The sequence below is a fragment of the Squalius cephalus genome (assembly GCF_949319135.1).
Source record: "Squalius cephalus genome assembly, chromosome: 11".
Classification (NCBI taxonomy): Eukaryota; Metazoa; Chordata; class Actinopteri; order Cypriniformes; family Leuciscidae; genus Squalius; species Squalius cephalus.
Window position 1 is genome coordinate 40409675 of NC_137132.1, and position 20553 is coordinate 40430227.

General features: G+C 45.1%; 1 protein-coding gene across 1 annotated transcript in view; it reads right to left on the reverse strand.

Moving 5' to 3' along the window:
• pcsk7 (proprotein convertase subtilisin/kexin type 7) overlaps positions 1–16557 on the reverse strand; it is a 28124-nt gene extending 11567 nt beyond the window's left edge. The window contains exons 1-5 of the mRNA XM_079885367.1: positions 16406–16557; positions 7965–8384; positions 6186–6320; positions 4649–4814; positions 4189–4279 (exon numbers count right to left, since the gene is read on the reverse strand). Coding sequence (XP_079741493.1) covers positions 4189–4279; positions 4649–4814; positions 6186–6320; positions 7965–8363 — 791 coding nt within the window. The 5' untranslated portion in view covers positions 8364–8384; positions 16406–16557. The remainder of the gene's footprint in view (positions 1–4188; positions 4280–4648; positions 4815–6185; positions 6321–7964; positions 8385–16405) is intronic.
• Between the last annotated feature and the right edge of the window lie 3996 nt (positions 16558–20553).

The window sequence follows — 20553 nt, forward strand, 5'->3', positions numbered from 1 at the left end:
CATTTAAATAATGTAGGCTACTAAATGGTGAAATTAACATTAATAAAGATTAATAAATGCTGTAGAAGTGCAGTTTATTAATAGTTAATGTTAACTGATCTAGTTAACTAGAGTTTAATAAATGGAACCTTATTGTAAAGTGTTACCGATTTCGTTATACACCGAACCGATTCAGTGTTGGACAGATCAGTTGTTTTAACCATTCATTAAAGTGAATCGGTTCAAAGGAGTCATTAGTTCGCGAATCGGACGTATCATTGGCGGACTTGTACGCGTTGTGTGATTATCCCGGCAGTTTTAGGACATCGCACAAGATTTGTCAACACAGAAAACATTTCATCATTGGATAGGTTTTGTTTAGTTTATTGAAAGTGTTTTTTATGTCAGCTGAATGGGCGGAAAGCTTTTCAGAGAAGAAGGCAAGGTAAAAAAGTTTTTTTTTTTTTTTTGCACAATTCACACTAGCGGTAGCCTAATTCAGGGAAAAAATATCCGAATACTCCACGTGAAACTTCGTTCTTCCGATCTTTTACCATTGTGTCAATTCTCAATTGATTTAGATTAATAAGCGCGACTCGCGCGAGGGCGTGAGAGAGAGCAAGACAGTTTGAAGACGCGCGCGCGACCGGGCCTCTCTCTGCTCGTTCTTTCAGTAATATGCGATTTTCCTCAGACATACGTTTTTCTCCCACACAAAAACTGAATTTTATTCCAAATATGTAAAATTCCGCGAAATTCCGCGTTCACACTAGATTCCGCGTTAATTTGCCAATTCCGCGATTCCGTCCGCGATTCCGTGATCGCGGAAATTATAGGGCCCTACTGTCGGTGACAGTATCCCCTATGGCCACTGCCCAAGATATAAGACTCAAAGTGGCCTTTGAACAACGAAGGTCTACCAAGGCCGCTCCCAAGGCTTGAAACCAACAGCTTCCGTGGAAAGGGTTCCTTTAAGGGAATATGGACAGTGGGTCCAAAAGAAGTCCCGTCCAGTCACTTTCTGAGAGGGACATGAAGTCAACCCCACATGCCACCAGCGAGGCTGACCTGGTCTAATTTACTGACTTGCCAACAACCTGTCAGTTTCCTATACAGAGTCTTTAACATTATTTGCCTCACTTGTGGAGGCATCCGATAAGGAGAACTGCAGATAGTGGCAGTGATCGCTCACAGACCGGATCATAGAGACGGGCATCCTGGAGAGTAGAACTCAGCATAGCGCTTTCTAACCCTCTAAAACGAGGGGAGTAACTCTACTCCATCTTGGGCACTCTAAAGGGACCCTAATAGGGGAGCGCATCCAGCTCTAGGGCTGATCTAACAGGGAGGGCTCGTGAGAGTCCTTCGACCTTCCGACCAGACTTAGGGAGTTAAGTATTCTTACAGAGCGATCCTCAGATGGATTCTGGAACACTATGCTCAACCTGATAAGTACTGACCAGGCTCTGGGCTAGAGACGGGGGCTCCATGTGGCCTGCAAGGTGATACTTAATGCCATGCTAAGCATCCAACTCGTTGGGGAGCCGCCTTCATGGAGGCCTGTTGAGGCCTAACTACTTGATAGCGGGACTGTTAGCAGAGCTAGCCTCAGAAGCCAGGTGCTCTCACAGACATCTCTGTGGGCCTGGTTATACTTATTTAACATCAGGCAATGTACTCAGCAGAAGTGCTATCGACCCTTTAAAGCAAGGGGAGTACAGTCTTACCCTACCGGACTATCGAGGAGGCCTACAGCTTCGACAGTCACGGGCATCAGCCCGGGCAGTGCATCGGCTCTAAGGGAGCGTAATCAACCAGTGGGACGGAGTAACTAATCTGTCTCTACCTGAGCCTGGGTGTTGAAGGGTGATAACATAAGAGCTATGAGTAGCAAAGTACTCTAAATAATGACCCTACTGGATAAATAATGGAGTGCTATCAGCTGACCCTGAGGAATGTATCAGGGTCAAGTCCTATTATCTTGTATTTTTCACAAGACAGGTTTTATATTCTCTACTAAACCCAAGGGAATGGAGGCCTCAGTAAGAGGCCAAGGACATTCAACCTTATGACTTGAATTCTTATCTTCAAGGGGCTCAGAGGAAAAACCCTATTTAGGCCTTGCTGGATAAACTAGCTACTATACTCAGCTCGGAGGGCGGAGGGCTGAGCACACTGCTTCTTCCTTTCTAGAGAGAAAGGCCTGACAACGCCCATGAGATATCGGCATGGGAGGCTTCTTGAGGGTAGCCTGCTACCTGTGCTGCTATCTACCCTGTAACACCACTAGCATTTACACCAAATGCAAAAGGCTGGCCCCTCGAGAGAAGAGAGAAGATAGGAGAGGAGAGGTTGTTATTCACCCTCAGAGGAAGGGGGTCCTTCACTGATGTTTCTCAGAGCGTTTAAGCTGGATCACCTCTCTCAGAGCCTTCTTCCGCGAGTCTCGCCTTCTCTGCGACCTGCTCCTAGGAGGAGAAGCGACTCTGGACCTCTGGCCCTGTCTCCAATCCTCGAACCCCGGGATGGGTCAGAACCCCCTGGCTGTCTGGCCGTGGATTCGGACCGCAGTGTTATGCAAGATTTAAATGCAGCAGAGCGCACCTTCGCCTCCCTGAACTTTCCCATCACCGTCTTGACGGAGGTGCCGAACAGTTCAGAGGTGACACTGGTGCAACGAGAAGAAAGGCTTTTTCTTTCTCCCAGATGTCAGCCAAGTTAAACCAGCCTCTCCGCAACACAGCCATTGTGTGCAAGGCAGCACTAGCCAGACCCGCCACCGCTTACATACGCACAATGTGATTATTAGTGGCTCAGAAGGCAGGGCCGGAGCACTCAGCGCCGGTGCCTCTCCAGCCGTGAGATAGTTCGCGAACATCTCATCAATCGGGGCATCGACACATACCCATGTTCGCGTATCCCCTCAGCATCAGCATAGTTCTCTCTCTGACGGCGATGAATGCACGCTGAACACGGGTTCTTCCATGCCTTTTCGATCTCATTGTATAGATCGAGCAGCGTTATGGCTGGAAAGAAACCGTTTGTCAAGTCTGCCACGAGCTGAAGCCTCGCTGAAGTCACAACTCATCCTACGAGTTACAAAGTGACTACGAAGTGCATTACATAACACTCACAGCTCATCATACGTGGGGGAGGGTGGCTGTGAGGGTTCGGGTTGTAAATACAACGAGTTACAAAGTGACTCATCAGCCATCTCCTGCTTTCTTGGGCGGTCCAGCAGAGCACACTTTCAGATCAGAGGACATTAGTGACAACACATCCTCACCCGGCAGCTTAAATTCGCGAGATAAACAACCCTCTCAAACTCCTGGCCGAGCTCCCTCTGACCTGAATCGCCTGGCACAGATATCTGTCCCCGAAGAAGAGGGCCAGACGAGAGCGAAGTTAATAAAGGGAAAATCTCACAGTTGGCACAAGCAGTTCCCTCAAGAACTAATCATGCTTGCTCTGAGCCCAAACAGTCAACGCACAAGTTAAGTAACATCAGGTGTCAAGTACCTTAGACACGGACCCACACACTTCCCGAAGCGTTTTCCACAAGCCATGATTACCTTTCTGAAGTTTCAGGTTGAAGCGTACAAACAGAACAGTCCCTGAAGTCGAAAAGTGGATGACATGTTCTCTAGGCGCCCCTTATATACTTCTGGACCGCATTAGTAATGACGTCACAGGCTGTCGCCGGCCAATGACGATTGCCGTGACTGGAAAAGCAGTTCACGCGGAGCAGTTCCCCAAAAGCGTCATCCACACAGTGCGAGTTCCCATTCGAAAGGGGACAGAAGACTTATGTACTTCAAATAGTTACAACATTAGTTTGCTAAAGAGCTGACGTCCCTCGAGTCACAGTATCAGGGGCAAAACGGGCAAACTGGGTGGACAATATCTCAAAGACACGTTCATTAATGCTGACATGACATTGCAAGGGTTGAAATTGACATTAAGATGACTAAATCCTGTAGAAATATTGCTCACTTGTTAGTTAATGTTAACTAATGTACTTCACTAACAAATGGAAGCTAGTTTTAAAGCTTTATCTTGTTTATTGTTTATCTGCCTAGAAAAATGAACATTATAGCCAGTGTAGGACTGACAGTATTGGCCATCAAGAGCTCTCAACTACAGCAAATAAGCAGCGTAACAGTGTTTAGAAGTGTGTCATTGCTGACTGATCTGGGCACAGAGACACACCTGCAGCTGTAGATGTGATTGACCTGGTAGTGCTTGTTAAAAGCCACCGCCTCCATGCTGTCAGTGAGGGGTCCGTCCAGAACCCGGATGCCTGAGACACACACACACACACACACACACACACACACATCTGTAGTCAAACATGACAGCAGGGCTGGGCAATGGAGAGAATATCACTGACGTACTACTAAAATTAAGCAACATCGTGAACATTGCAATTTCAATATGGCCATCGAGTTTCCTGAAGAGTGTACTAGGCTAAGTAAGTACTAGGCTACAATGGACGTAATGCTGAAAGGACAAGAGTTTATGTATTATCTATTATATGTATTGAATATCAATATATCAATTATTATTTTAGCTATATCACTCAGCTCTACAAAGCATTACTCCGTGTAATGGGTAATAAATCTCTATATGAACTCTATATTGACTCTTGGATTAAGTGAGTGAGCCACACCTGCCACTCGCCCGCCGTACGCCACTCCCACAGCGCAGTAGCTGTTGTTGGACACCGCGGCGATCTCTCCGGCACAGCGCGTGCCGTGATGGTTGTCACTGTGTCCGTCGGGATGAGGCATGGGGTCGGGGTCGTCCGAGTTCAGGTCGTAACTTCCCTCGGGACTCTGAAACACATGGAACAAATCTCACACTCAGGGTCAACACATCTCATGCTCTGTCGGCAACATCTGGGCCAGTTATCACAGAAAACACTTCTTGCTTTTTTATTAAATATCAATCTCCAACAGGTGCTCTTGTGAACGCCATTTGGGGATTCATATTTTGTAAATAAAGTGGTAAATTATTTTAAACCACAGAAGTCACATCAGTTCAGATTATTTCTTAAGCACATTTAATGACAGCAACAAGGCTGACCAAAGTGCTGTACAATACAAAATAAAAGACCATAAAGAAGACAGATAAAAGGAAACAGAGAAGAGAACAAGACATTGCGCTGTATTAAAACCCAATGAAAAGATGTTTTGAGACTACATGTGAGTGCAGATAAAGCAGAAGCAGCTGTAATGCAGTGAGGAGGATAAAGCTCGATCACCCCGACTCTGAGCCAGCTCTAGGAAACTGAAGTGAGTTTTGATCTTCAGACGTCAGTCTTCATGAGGGATTATAGTGGTGGAGTGAATCAGACAGATCAGCGTTGAGATAGAGATTTATAGACAAGTAATAGGATTTTAAACTTGGGCAACCAGTGTAGATCTTTCAGAAGGGGAGTGACATATTTCATCAAAAATATCTTCATTAGTGTTTTTAAAGATAAAGGAAGGTCTACGGGTTTGTAAGGACATGAGGGAGAGTAATTAATGATTTTTGGGTGAACTATCCCTTTGTAAACCCTTGGTGAGCTGCTGCTTCACGAGCTAGAAGCTGACTGAGACACAACCTTTGTTGTCTTCTGCAAACTGCTGAAGGACGGCGAACCTCAGGAGAACAGGACTCGCTGCTGCTGATCCTCCCGCTCTTCCACATCCGATGAGCAGTGATTACACAGATCCTCTTCTTCTGTCTTCTGTCCACTTCATCAGCCAGCGCACCTGCTCTTCATGCCATCAGGCTTTTAACAGTCTCAGAGCCTCTGGTCATTGGCTGGAGTCTTCTCTTTGAAAAGGCTTGGAAAGAAGGTCTACATGTGTAAGAGCACACCCTGATCAACAGCTCCGACCCGATCAACTGCAAGCTACACCCAACCATGAACTGCAGCGGTGTGCCCTCACTTCAGCCAGAGCCGGAGCAGACGCTCCGGCTGGCAAACACCTTCAAATCCCCATTGGCTCATGGCGGTGAGGTCATAAGTGGGCGTGGCTCAGAGGCTCCGCCTTCTCCGAGCTGAAATCACTGAAGATCCTCATAGAACCGCATTTCTTCAGCGGACGGATCACTATTGTGACTCGCGTACGACAGCTCACCGCTTATATTCATACACAAACGCACTGAAATGTTTAAACTTCCACTCACGAGAAAAGAAATGGCGATTGACTTACATAGTTGGGCTGGATATCCTCCAAGGTGTGCTGAACCCCGTCGTCCACCACGACCACCGTGACCCCGGCGCCGGTGATGTTGCGCTCCCAGACGCCCGTCACGTTGATGTCCATCCCGTCCTTCACATCATTGTGCTGCAGAGAATCAGGCAGAGAATCAGGCAGAGAATCAGGCAGAGAATCAGGCAGAGAATCAGGCAGAGAATCAGACACCATTAGGGCTGGAGCAACTCCTTGATTAAAGGGCTGGTTGATCATGATTTCACTCTTCTAACTTTAGTTAGTGTGTAATGTTGCTGTTTGAGCATAAACAACATCTGCAAAGTTACAACGCTCAAAGATCAAAGCAAAGGGAGAGATTTGCTTTTAAAGAAATCGCTGTTTAAGGACTACAACAAACGTCTGGTAGAGACTACACCACATTCCTCCCGGGTTATGTTCATGTACACGCTTCACACTTCAAACATTATGCACCATAATCAAGTCCTACCAAAACCCTATGCAAGATGCATGCAGTCTTTTCTACAGCTGGAAACTACAGCTCCCAAAATGCCCCGGGACAAACCAGGAAGTACAACGTTACTTACGTTAAATACCGGTCCGCGATTCATACTTCATCAAACATTTATAAAGTTAAAGAAAGTAAACACGAATGGTATAGCAATGTTACAAGTCTAAATGTTAGCTGTCCCACGGCTTCGCCACCTCGTCAACTTATAACTTTGGAGCGTAGTGTTATCTTTATCAGTTAACTAAACTGCTTAGATCTACCGGAGCATAGCGTTATCTCTAACGTGCCACGGACGTAAACACAGTACAACACCATAGCATGGCGAGTTTACCGGCTTCACTGGCTTCCTGTGGTCAATCGCATCCAGTTTAAACTATTAGTCTTAGTTTATAAAGCCTGTCATGGCCCCGCACCCCAATACCTCGCTGAGTTAGTGCACCCACGTGTTCCTGCTCGGACCCGTAGACCTAGCAATGACAATCTGCTAGTGGTCCCAGTATAGCCTCTGCTGTGGGTGCCAGTGCTCCCAGTGCTGTATAATCTCCCCCTAACCTCCAGACCTTCCACTCTCACCTTAACACTCACATATTCACCATGCTCAGTCAGTAATCATTTCCCTCTCTATTCCTCTGTCTTCCACTTTTTCATCTTTTATGTTACGTGCTTACTTCATCAAAATTGATGTTTTCTTTGATTATATAACTTCTCATGTTAATTATCTGTAGTTATTGGTTGTCTCCATCTGCATTTCTGCTTGTTTGAGTGTTATAATAAGCAGATTGCTTGTCTCTTTGTCTGTCAACTGTTTGTATTATTATGTGAAGCGACCTTGGGTTCTTGAAAGGCGCTATAAAAAAATAAACATTATTATTATTATTATTATTATTACAGATAAGCTGCATAAACTCATCAACTAACCATTCAGAAGTGTTGTCTACATGTTGTCACTTCTTCTTGAGTCTCTCCATCATTTTCTGACTCCGGTTTGAACATAAAAAGGCTTAAAGTATTTGAAATTTTCAGTGTGTGTGTGTGTGTGTGTGTGTGTGAGGTAAAAGGACACAAGCTCTTGTAGCTCCGCCCTCTGTGCCGGGAGCAGCAGCTCATTTGCATTTAAAGGGACAGACACAAAAATGGTGCGTTTTTGCTCACCCTTAAAAAGTTATATATATTTTTTCATTTCACACCGTTCTCTAAGACTATGCAATATATATAAAAGCATTTACAATCATACAGCCCACGTGTGTGTAATGTGTTCCAGCACTCACCAGGTGCCACTGGCTGGGGTATCTGGGGTCGTTGAAGGCCAGGCTCCTCTTGGAGCGCCGCAGCAGCTGTTCCTGCGAGTGCCAGAGCACATGAGGGTTCTGGTCCAGAGCCGCCGCGGTCGCCCCGGGGTCCACCCGGTCCTCAGGCCCCTGGCACAGCAGGTAGTGCCCCTCCAGCTGCCCGATCTGCCCCCGGTTCTGCAGACCCGCCTCCTGGGCCACGCTCTGGGCCAGCCGGTGCAGGGAGTCTCCCGCCGGAGCCGAGCCGGACCGCAGCCGCACCGCCCAGGAGAGGCCCGGCCCACAGGAGGAGGAGCAGCGGCTGAGCAGCGGGGCGAGCGAGAGGAGCAGCAGACGAGAGAGGAGGAGGAGGACACGCTTCTGACCGGGCGGAGCCATGACACACACACATCAGAGGAGCTGCGGACACACACACACACACACACACACACACACACACACACATCATCAGATCACATCATCAGAGGAGAGAGGAGGAGGACACGCTTCTGACCGGGCGGAGCCATCACACACACATCAGAGGAGCTGCGGACACACACACACACACACACACACACACACACACACACACACACACACACACACACACACATCATCAGATCACATCATCAGAGGAGAGAGGAGGAGGACACGCTTCTGACCGGGCGGAGCCATCACACACACACATCAGAGGAGCTGCGGGGACACACACACACACACACACACATCAGAGGAGCTGCGGACACACACACACACACATCAGATCACATCATCAGAGGAGAGAGGAGGAGGAGGACACGCTTCTGACCGGGCGGAGCCATGACACACACACATCAGAGGAGCTGCGGACACACACACACACACACACACACACACACACACACACACACACACACACACACACATCATCAGATCACATCATCAGAGGAGAGAGGAGGAGGAGGACACGCTTCTGACCGGGCGGAGCCATGACACACACACATCAGAGGAGCTGCGGACACACACACACACACACACACACATCAGAGGAGCTGCGGACACACACACACACACATCAGATCACATCATCAGAGGAGAGAGGAGGAGGACACGCTTCTGACCGGGCGGAGCCATGACACACACACATCAGAGGAGCTGCGGACACACACACACACACACATCAGAGGAGAGAGGAGGAGGAGGACACGCTTCTGACCGGGCGGAGCCATGACACACACACATCAGAGGAGCTGCGGACACACACACACACACACATCAGAGGAGAGAGGAGGAGGAGGACACGCTTCTGACCGGGCGGAGCCATGACACACACACATCAGAGGAGCTGCGGACACACACACACACACACACACACACACACATCAGATCACATCAGCAGAGGAGAGAGGAGGAGGAGGACACGCTTCTGACCGGGCGGAGCCATGACACACACACATCAGAGGAGCTGCGGACACACACACACACACACACACATCAGAGGAGCTGCGGACACACACACACACACACACACACATCATCAGAGGAGAGAGGAGGAGGAGGACACGCTTCTGACCGGGCGGAGCCATGACACACACACATCAGAGGAGCTGCGGACACACACACACACACATCAGAGGAGCTGCGGACACACACACACACATATCAGAGGAGCTGCGGACACACACACACACACATCAGAGGAGCTGCGGACACACACACACACACATCAGAGGAGCTGCGGACACACACACACACATATCAGAGGAGCTGCGGACACACACACACACACATCAGAGGAGCTGCGGACACACACACACACACATCAGAGGAGCTGCGGACACACACACACACACATCAGAGGAGCTGCGGACACACACACACACACATCAGAGGAGCTGCGGACACACACACACACACATCAGAGGAGCTGCGGACACACACACACACATATCAGAGGAGCTGCGGACACACACACACACACATCAGAGGAGCTGCGGACACACACACACACACATCAGAGGAGCTGCGGACACACACACACACACATCAGAGGAGCTGCGGACACACACACACACACATCAGAGGAGCTGCGGACACACACACACACACATCAGAGGAGCTGCGGACACACACACACACATATCAGAGGAGCTGCGGACACACACACACACACACATCAGAGGAGCTGCGGACACACACACACACACATCAGATCACATCATCAGAGGAGAGAGGAGGAGGAGGACATGCTTCTGACCGGGCGGAGCCATGACACACACACATCAGAGGAGCTGCGGACACACACACACACACATCAGAGGAGCTGCGGACACACACACACACACATCAGAGGAGCTGCGGACACACACACACACACATCAGAGGAGCTGCGGACACACACACACACACACACACACACACACACACACACATCAGAGGAGCTGCGGACACACACACACACACGCACATCAGAGGAGAGAGAAGGAGGACACGCTTCTGACCGGGCGGAGCAATGACACACACACATCAGAGGAGCTGCGGACACACACACACACACACACACACACACATCAGAGGAGCTGCAGACACACACACACACACACACACACATCAGAGGAGCTGCGGACACACACACACACACACACACACATCAGAGGAGCTGCAGACAGACACACACACACACACACACACACACACACACATCAGAGGAGCTGCGGACACACACACACATCAGATCACATCAGAGGAGCTGCGGACACACACACACACACACATCAGAGGAGCTGCGGACACACACACACACACATCAGATGAGCAGCAGAGTATAGAGGAGAGAGGAGGATACGCTTGCATTATCACTAATTATTTATATATAAAATCTAAATATATATGCCCTAGGCTAACAAAATAATTCGGACTCTAAAATCAAAGCCATGTCAGTGTGCTCCAGATCTGAGGTCGATCACCACTAAACTCCAGGTTCCTGTGAGATGTTGTTCAGGCTCTACAACAAACACTATGGAAGCTTGTTTCCACCACAGAATAAAAAATAAGTTAATTCTGACTTTTTCTCGCGCAATTCTGGCTTTTAACTGGCAATTCTGACTTTTTCTCGCGCAATTCTGGCTTTTAACTGGCAATTCTGACTTTTTCTCGCGCAATTCTGGCTTTTAACTGGCAATTCTGACTTTTTCTCTCGCAATTCTGACTTTTTCTCGCGCAATTCTGGCTTTTAACTCGCAATTCTGACTTTTTCTCTCGCAATTCTGACTTTTTCTCTCGCAATTCTGACTTTTTCTCTCGCAATTCTGGCTTTTTACTCGCAATTCTGACTTTTTCTCTCTCAATTCTGGCTTTTTCCTCGCAATTCTGACTTTTTCCTCGCAATTCTGACTTTTTCTCTCTCAATTCTGGCTTTTTCTCTCGCAATTCTGGCTTTTAACTGGCAATTCTGACTTTTTCTCTCGCAATTCTGGCTTTTAACTGGCAATTCTGGCTTTTTCTCGCGCAATTCTGGCTTTTAACTGGCAATTCTGACTTTTTCTCTCGCAATTCTGGCTTTTAACTGGCAATTCTGACTTTTTCTCGCGCAATTCTGGCTTTTAACTGGCAATTCTGACTTTTTCTCTCGCAATTCTGACTTTTTCTCGCGCAATTCTGGCTTTTAACTCGCAATTCTGACTTTTTCTCTCGCAATTCTGACTTTTTCTCTCGCAATTCTGACTTTTTCTCTCGCAATTCTGGCTTTTAACTCGCAATTCTGACTTTTTCTCTCGCAATTCTGACTTTTTACTCGCAATTCTGACTTTTTCTCTCGCAATTCTGACTTTTTACTCGCAATTCTGACTTTTTCTCTCTCAATTCTGGCTTTTTCCTCGCAATTCTGACTTTTTCCTCGCAATTCTGACTTTTTCTCTCTCAATTCTGGCTTTTTCTCTCGCAATTCTGACTTTTTACTCGCAATTCTGACTTTTTCTCTCTCAATTCTGGCTTTTTCTCTCGCAATTCTGACTTTTTCTCTCACAATTCTGACTTTTTCTCGCGCAATTCTGACTTTTTCTCTCGCAATTCTGACTTTTTCTCTCACAATTCTGACTTTTTCTCGCGCAATTCTCGCTTTTTCTCGCGCAATTCTCGCTTTTTCTCGCGCAATTCTCGCTTTTTCTCGCGCAATTCTCGCTTTTTCTCGCGCAATTCTGGCTTTTAACTCGCAATTCTGACTTTTTCTCTCGCAATTCTGACTTTTTACTCGCAATTCTGACTTTTTCTCTCGCAATTCTGACTTTTTCTCTCGCAATTCTGATTTTTGTCTCGCAATTCTGACTTTTTACTCGCAATTCTGACTTTTTCTCTCGCAATTCTGACTTTTTCTCTCGCAATTCTGACTTTTTCTCTCGCAATTCTGACTTTTTCTCTAGCAATTCTGACTTTTTCTCTAGCAATTCTGACTTTTTACTCGCAATTCTGACTTTTTCTCTCGCAATTCTGACTTTTTCTCTCGCAATTCTGACTTTTTCTCTCGCAATTCTGACTTTTTCTCTCGCAATTCTGACTTTTTCCTCGCAATTCTGCCTTTTTCTCTCTCAATTCTGACTTTTTACTCGCAATTCTGACTTTTTCTCTCGCAATTCTGCCTTTTAACTCGCAATTCTGCCTTTTTCCTCGCAATTCTGCCTTTTTCTCTCTCAATTCTGGCTTTTTCCTCGCAATTCTGACTTTTTCTCTCGCAATTCTGACTTTTGTCTCGCAATTCTGACTTTTGTCTCGCAATTCTGACTTTTTGTCTCGCAATTCTGACTTTTTACTCGCAATTCTGAGTTTTTCTCTCACAATTCTGGCTTTTTACTCGCAATTCTGGCTTTTTCTCTCTCAATTCTGACTTTTTCCTCGCAATTCTGAGTTTTTCTCTCTCAATTCTGACTTTTTCTCTCTCAATTCTGACTTTTTGTCTCGCAATTCTGACTTTTTCTCTCGCAATTCTGGCTTTTTCTCTCGCAATTCTGACTTTTGTCTCGCAATTCTGACTTTTTGTCTCGCAATTCTGACTTTTTACTCGCAATTCTGAGTTTTTCTCTCACAATTCTGGCTTTTTACTCGCAATTCTGGCTTTTTCTCTCTCAATTCTGACTTTTTCTCTCTCAATTCTGACTTTTTGTCTCGCAATTCTGGCTTTTTCTCGCGCAATTCTGGCTTTTAACTGGCAATTCTGACTTTTTCTCTCGCAATTCTGGCTTTTAACTGGCAATTCTGACTTTTTCTCGCGCAATTTTGGCTTTTAACTGGCAATTCTGACTTTTTCTCTCGCAATTCTGACTTTTTCTCGCGCAATTCTGGCTTTTAACTCGCAATTCTGACTTTTTCTCTCGCAATTCTGACTTTTTCTCTCGCAATTCTGGCTTTTAACTCGCAATTCTGACTTTTTCTCTCGCAATTCTGACTTTTTACTCGCAATTCTGACTTTTTCTCTCGCAATTCTGACTTTTTACTCGCAATTCTGACTTTTTCTCTCTCAATTCTGACTTTTTCCTCGCAATTCTGACTTTTTCTCTCTCAATTCTGGCTTTTTCTCTCGCAATTCTGACTTTTTACTCGCAATTCTGACTTTTTCTCTCTCAATTCTGGCTTTTTCTCTCGCAATTCTGACTTTTTCTCTCACAATTCTGACTTTTTCTCGCGCAATTCTGACTTTTTCTCTCGCAATTCTGACTTTTTCTCTCGCAATTCTGACTTTTTCTCGCGCAATTCTCGCTTTTTCTCGCGCAATTCTCGCTTTTTCTCTCTCAATTTTGGCTTTTTCCTCGCAATTCTGACTTTTTCTCTCTCAATTCTGGCTTTTTCTCTCGCAATTCTGACTTTTGTCTCGCAATTCTGACTTTTTACTCGCAATTCTGAGTTTTTCTCTCGCAATTCTGGCTTTTTACTCGCAATTCTGGCTTTTTCTCTCGCAATTCTGACTTTTTCTCTCGCAATTCTGGCTTTTTACTCGCAATTCTGGCTTTTTCTCTCTCAATTCTGACTTTTTCTCTCGCAATTCTGGCTTTTTCTCTCGCAATTCTGGCTTTTTCTCTCGCAATTCTGGCTTTTTCTCTCGCAATTCTCTCGCAATTCTGACTTTTTCTCTTGCAATTCTGACTTTTTCTCTTGCAATTCTGACTTTTTACTCGCAATTCTGACTTTTTCTCTCGCAATTCTGACTTTTTCTCTCGCAATTCTGACTTTTTGCCTCGCAATTCTGACTTTTTCTCGCAATTCTGGCTTTTTCTCTTGCAATTCTGACTTTTTACTCGCAATTCTGACTTTTTACTCGCAATTCTGACTTTTGTCTCGCAATTCTGACTTTTTCTCTCGCAATTCTGACTTTTTGCCTCGCAATTCTGACTTTTTCTCGCGCAATTCTGACTTTTTGTCTCGCAATTCTGACTTTTTGTCTCGCAATTCTGACTTTTGTCTCGCAATTCTGACTTTTTCTCTCGCAATTCTGACTTTTGTCTCGCAATTCTGACTTTTTCTCGCGCAATTCTGACTTTTTCTCGCGCAATTCTGACTTTTTCTCGCGCAATTCTGACTTTTTCTCGCGCAATTCTGACTTTTGTCTCGCAATTCTGACTTTTGTCTCGTAATTCTGACTTTTTCTCTCGCAATTCTGGCTTTTTCTCTCGCAATTCTGGCTTTTTCTCTCGCAATTCTGACTTTTTCTCTCGCAATTCTGACTTTTTCTCTTGCAATTCTGACTTTTTACTCGCAATTCTGACTTTTTCTCTCGCAATTCTGACTTTTTCTCTGGCAATTCTGACTTTTTCTCTCGCAATTCTTACTTTTTCTCTCGCAATTCTGACTTTTTATGTTATCTCATAAAAAAAGTCACAATTATCTTTTAAACTGTTTTATTCTGAGGCGGAAACAAGCTTCCATAAAAAACAGCCACATTCTCTCACCACAATATCTCAACACAGAGGCCAGATACGGGACCTTCAGTGTCATGCCGTGTTTGGGCAACATTAGAGGAAGACTGATGATAAAACAGTGCAGTAGAGTCAGACAGACACAGCCCAACAGGGAGGATCTGCTGAAGGACGGTGTGTTTCCACAGGATGGGTTTGGAGGACGTAGGCTTGGAAAGGACCGATGAAACCGCTTCTGCCGTCTCCAGTCTCTCGCAGAGCTTTACATGCGACTCCTTCGTCCGCACAAACACATGCACATGTACATGTATTTTTAACAAATAAAATACTACAGTAAAGAAATGGACAAATCTAGTTTAAGACGCATGTGCCAGGTGTTGCTGAGATGAATGCTGGTTTCATATGTGACTTACATTTTAAAGAAGAATATTGAATGACTCTAATCCATCTAATAAAAAGTGATAGCATATTTCTTTATAAAAATACTACTAATCTAATGTAAATAAGGATAAAGGAGCTTTTTTACATTGAAAACTATCATGATTATTGGGTACTACTCAGACACAGCTCCCACTTCCTGTTTTATTTATTCCTGTTTAATGTTTGTTCTATATATTTGTTTGACCAAATTATTTTCTTGGTTATTACTTTAATGATGATCTTATCATATAGGCTGTTTTATTAATCCGCTGTGTGGAACTGAACCAGTGCTGTAAAGCAGAGACCTCAGGGAAACCACTGATCCCATGCCTCCATCAGGACTGGGAACTCTCTCACTCTACCACTATAGGTTAGGGTTAGAGTCCTTAAAACCACTAACACTTCGACTCACTGAAACACTGCAATAGTTCTGCTCTATTCCCTCCTTCATCCACACAGGTACACGCGAACGTATAGTGGTGTGTAATGTGTCGTATTCATATCCTGTCATGTTTAATCTATGATGTATGTGTCTGACAGGGCGATATACTTCATGCCCATATACTAGCTTACAACTGAGAGAGAGAGAGAGAGAGAGAGAGAGAGAGAGAGAGTGAGAGAAAACAGAGAGAGAGCGAGAGTGAGAACAGAGAGAGAGAGAGAGAGAGAGAGAGAGAGAACAGAGAGAGAAAGAGAGAGAGAGAACAGAGAGAGAGAGAGAGAGAGAGAGAGAGAGAGAGAAAACAGAGAGAGAGCGAGAGTGAGAGAGAGAACAGAGAGAGAGAGAGAGAGAGAGAGAACAGAGAGAGAGAGAGAGAGAGAGAGAACAGAGAGAGAACAGAGAGAGAGAGAGAACAGAGAGAGAACAGAGAGAGAGAGAGAACAGAGAGAGAGAGAGAGAGAGAGAGAGAGAGAGAAACCGGAAGTTCTCAAAAACATGTCGCTCTGTTTATTATTATTATTAATAATAATAATAATAATAATAATAATAATAATAATATAACACATCAGCTCGTTTTCTACTGTAACTAATTACTTCCACACACACACTAAGGAACATATTGGCCTAATTAAGCACAGCCGGTCTGAGACAGTGATGCCCACACCTGTCAGGACAGAGATAGACAGAGCTCTACTTACCTCGCAGTAACGGTGCTGTGTTTCGCTATCGCTTGTGTGTTTTATTTCCGAGATGTTTAAAGTCATTCTTTATCAACTCGAGCAGCGACATAACTCAACCCGCGTCACGTGCTCGTGCCGAGACAAACATCCGCATGCGTCATCTGCTCGTCACATCCGGTGTCCGACACTGTCACCGTCGACAAACTCAAATATACTTATACATGCCGTCGCTTTTCCTTCTGGTGTGACTGGATCATTTAGTCTGAAATTCAAACGGACATCTGTCTCATCTGTTACTATAAAATAAATAAATATAAATGCCTGTCAGTGTCCACTGCGAACGGCACATGATTAGAAACGCTGAGAAAAGTAACATATATCACGTGACGGCAGAGATCTGAACATGATCGATAAAATATTGCATAAATGAATAATAGGTTTTGAAAACGCTTTAAAAAAAAAAAAAAAAAAAGTGCATCTTTGGTAAGAGACAGAGAGTAAAGATTAATTTAAAAAAAAAGAAATCTTGCTGAAAGAGTTTATCTGTTTGTCCACTAGATGGCGCAAACATTATTCTGTTCTTCAGTTCTTCTGTTCTTCTCTTCTTCAGTTCTCCAGTTCCCTTTCAAAAGCTACAATCGCTGCTGCTTATTTCGCATTGGGAACGTGTTTAATCGTGACCAGCTGCGAATATAGTGTGTAACCGAGGGGTGATCCATCACCCGGACACTGGAGCTTCCCTGAGACCATCTCCTGCTGTTAGCATCCACTGACTCCCATTCATTTTGGCGTCACTTTGACAGCGAATAACTTTACATCTGAGGCGTTTAAAGACTCCATTAATCCATTGTTTATTTCTAAAGAAACACAACAGTGTGTAAAAGGCTCCATTACCTTGTATCTTACGTTATTGCCCCATAGAAGACTTTTTTATTATTATTATTATTGCTTTAAACAACAAAACAAGACAACATACAATTCTAGAGCCAGGGGAGCAAAGAAAACACATATACAAAAATAAAAGTAACCAATAATAATTCACAAGAAACTCGTCATACGTCATAAGGTATCCTTCAGTGTTAAACAAATGACAAACTAAAACAATACCCTTTTCAAACCAGCTTTAATAAAAGTCAGTCCCCAAGCCGATAAAGCTTGAGCATGACAGAAGTTCCACTGGCAATCTGTCAGTTTTATAATCACACATTAGTAAAAAAGAAAGGCCCCCAAGTCGATCAAAAATAAAATTAGGAATAAAATTCCACAAAGAAGGTTTTTTTCAAACAAAATTTTAACCAATTTATTTTGAGAGTATTATTTAAAGTAGAGAAATAGAAAATCAAGGCCACCTCTTTTAAGCGGACTTAAAACAACAGATTTACGAATGTAGTGCACATGATTCTTCCATAGCAAATTAGATAAAATCTGACCAATAGTTTTATTGTCTAAAATGAATAGATGAAGCAACATAGGCTAGTCTAGACATCTCCAGCCTGTGACAGAAGGACTCTACCGCTGAGGGACAGGTCCCTTAATAACCAGAGATTAAATCAGCTTTAACCTTGTCAAAAGCTGGGTTAAAATTCAGAGAAACTCTATCTTGCTCACTTCGAGACAACAACTCCCAAATAATGAACAGCTTCTTTAACAGGGATGCCATCCATAGACACAGGGGGAGCTTTTCAAGGCTAATACTTCACATGTTAATATTAAGGCATAGACCTGAGGCATCTGAAAAGAGCCGCATACTTTTAATTGCCTGATGAACCTGGCTGGAGTTCTTTAATAATAAGGCTGTGTCGTCCGCTAGTTGACTAATTACAATCTACCAGCAATATGAACTCTTCTAGTTTACTATCCTTAGTAAAATGACAGAAGGCCTGTGATACAATAAGAAAAAGATATAGTGAAACTGGACAGCCCTGCCGAATCCCTCTTTCTGGAAGAAATCTCTGGGTTGGGCATGTGCTGATTTCACTGAGCTATCCTCCGGCAAAGTGTTCATGGCTTCACAAAAGTAGGAACCGAAACCAAAACGCTCTAAACGGAAGAAAATGAAAGGATGCTCAACAGTGTCAACGGCCTTGAAAGAGTCCCACTGTCATCCTCGATAAGATTAGAGTAATCAATCAGGTCGAAGACAAGCCTAATATTATTAAAAATATGGCGGCCTTTCATAAAACCTGATTGATTTGCATCAATAATGGAGTTCAAAATCGACTTGAAACGGCTTGAGAAAATGAGGGCAAACAATTTATAATCATCATTAAGTTAAGCTGATGGGTCTCCAGTTTTCCAAGAAAAGCGTATACTTTTAGGCTTCGGCATTAAGCAAATGACACCCTGCTTCATACTTGCTGTAAGCTCAAGCTCTCTATACACACTTCCAGGAGGAAAGGGGATAAGACCTCAGAATAAGCCCTGCACAACCCAGCCGCTATCCCGTCGTTACCAGGAGACTTCTTACACTTAAGTTGAGGAACTGCTTCCTTAACCTCATCAACAGTAATTGGAGAATCACAAAAAACTTTTCCATCTTGATTAATAGAATTAACATGACCAAGGTGCTTACAGAAAGTAAATCAGCGACATTAAATGTGGTGTGACATCGAAGGCTGCTGAGACCTTTCTGGACCGGACCTCAGGCTGAGCGGCTGGAGAAGAGCTGCGGGTGCAGACGGAGCGAGTCCAGGCTCAAGTTCTGTCCATGAGGATATGGGGGTATAGCAGAGTCAGATATCATCCGAAAAATAAGGTTTCCGGAAGAACTGGCCAACTGGAAGAAAGGAGAGTGTGTAAGGAGTCACCTCTACAAGCCTAACCCGACCCTGGATGGAGATCTCAGCTGAAGCAGAGCATCCGGTTATACTGGCTGAAGGTCAGCACATCTCCAGTCGTATTCTCTGGCATGTACACCCAGAACCAGGCCACGGTGGACGAAACCACACGCTTCCTCGTCTGCGTCAGAAGCATTGGAGTCCTGGGGCCTGTGCTGCCACTAGAAAGGGTGTGAGTGAGTGTGTCGTCTGTGGTAGATTGTCTGCTTCACCCGGACATCAGGAAATGGCCTTCCTCACAGCAGAGTAGCTCCTGGCGGGCCTCCTTTCAGGCGAGCCGGGTTGGACTGCTTTGGACCGTTCGAGGTTAAACGTGGAAGAGCTTGGCGATGCGAGCCATACACCTTGAAGTGCTTTCATCTTTAGGCACAGACTCCTTCATCAATGGGTTTAGAAGGTGTGTGGCGAGACGTGGTCAAGTCCTGGAAATCCGTTCGGATAATGGTACTAACTTCGTGGGCGCTGAACGTGAACTGAGGGAGGCCATCGAGAATCTGAACCACAGCCTCATCAATGACGTGCTGTTACAGAAGAGTGTGTTTTCAGTCCCCCAGCAGCGTCACACCATGGAGGCGCTTGGGAAAGGGTGATTCGGTCAGTCCGTAAAGTGCTAAACTCCATTTTGAAGACTCAGACTCAGACTCAGACTCAGACTGGACGAGGAAAGCTTGGCGACGGTGTTTTGTGAGGCTGAAGCGATTGTTGATAGCCGTCCAATAACGAAAGATCAACAGATCCTCAAGACTCAGAGGCGTTGACCCCTAACCATCTGCTTCTGCTTAAGTCACGGCCGTTGCTGCCATCAGGGTTGTTCGAGAAGGAGGATGTGTATGCTCGTCATCGCTGGACACGCTGGGTGGAGGAGGACCTTCAGGACTCCAGGAGCGCCAGAAGTGGAATACTGCCAGAAGAAACCTGGTGGTGCTAAGATCTGGTGGTGCTAAGACCTGGTGGTGCTAAGATCTGGTGGTGCTAAGATCTGGTGGTGCTAAGACCTGGTGGTGCTAAGACCTGGTGGTGCTAAGACCTGGTGGTGCTAAGATCTGGTGGTGCTAAGATCTGGTGGTGCTAAGACCTGGTGGTGCTAAGACCTGGTGGTGCTAAGACCTGGTGGTGCTAGTGGATGATATGGCAATACTTGGATTACAGGAAGAATTGTGGATACTGTTCCGGACAAAAATGGATGATGTTGAGTATCGTGATATTGACTAACCCTATAGCAATACTTTATGGAACAAGAGTGTCACTGTGGCACTAACTATCACAATACTTATTTACTTGATATTTGAATGGTTTTATTTTGGTCCATCTACACCTACACTGATATGA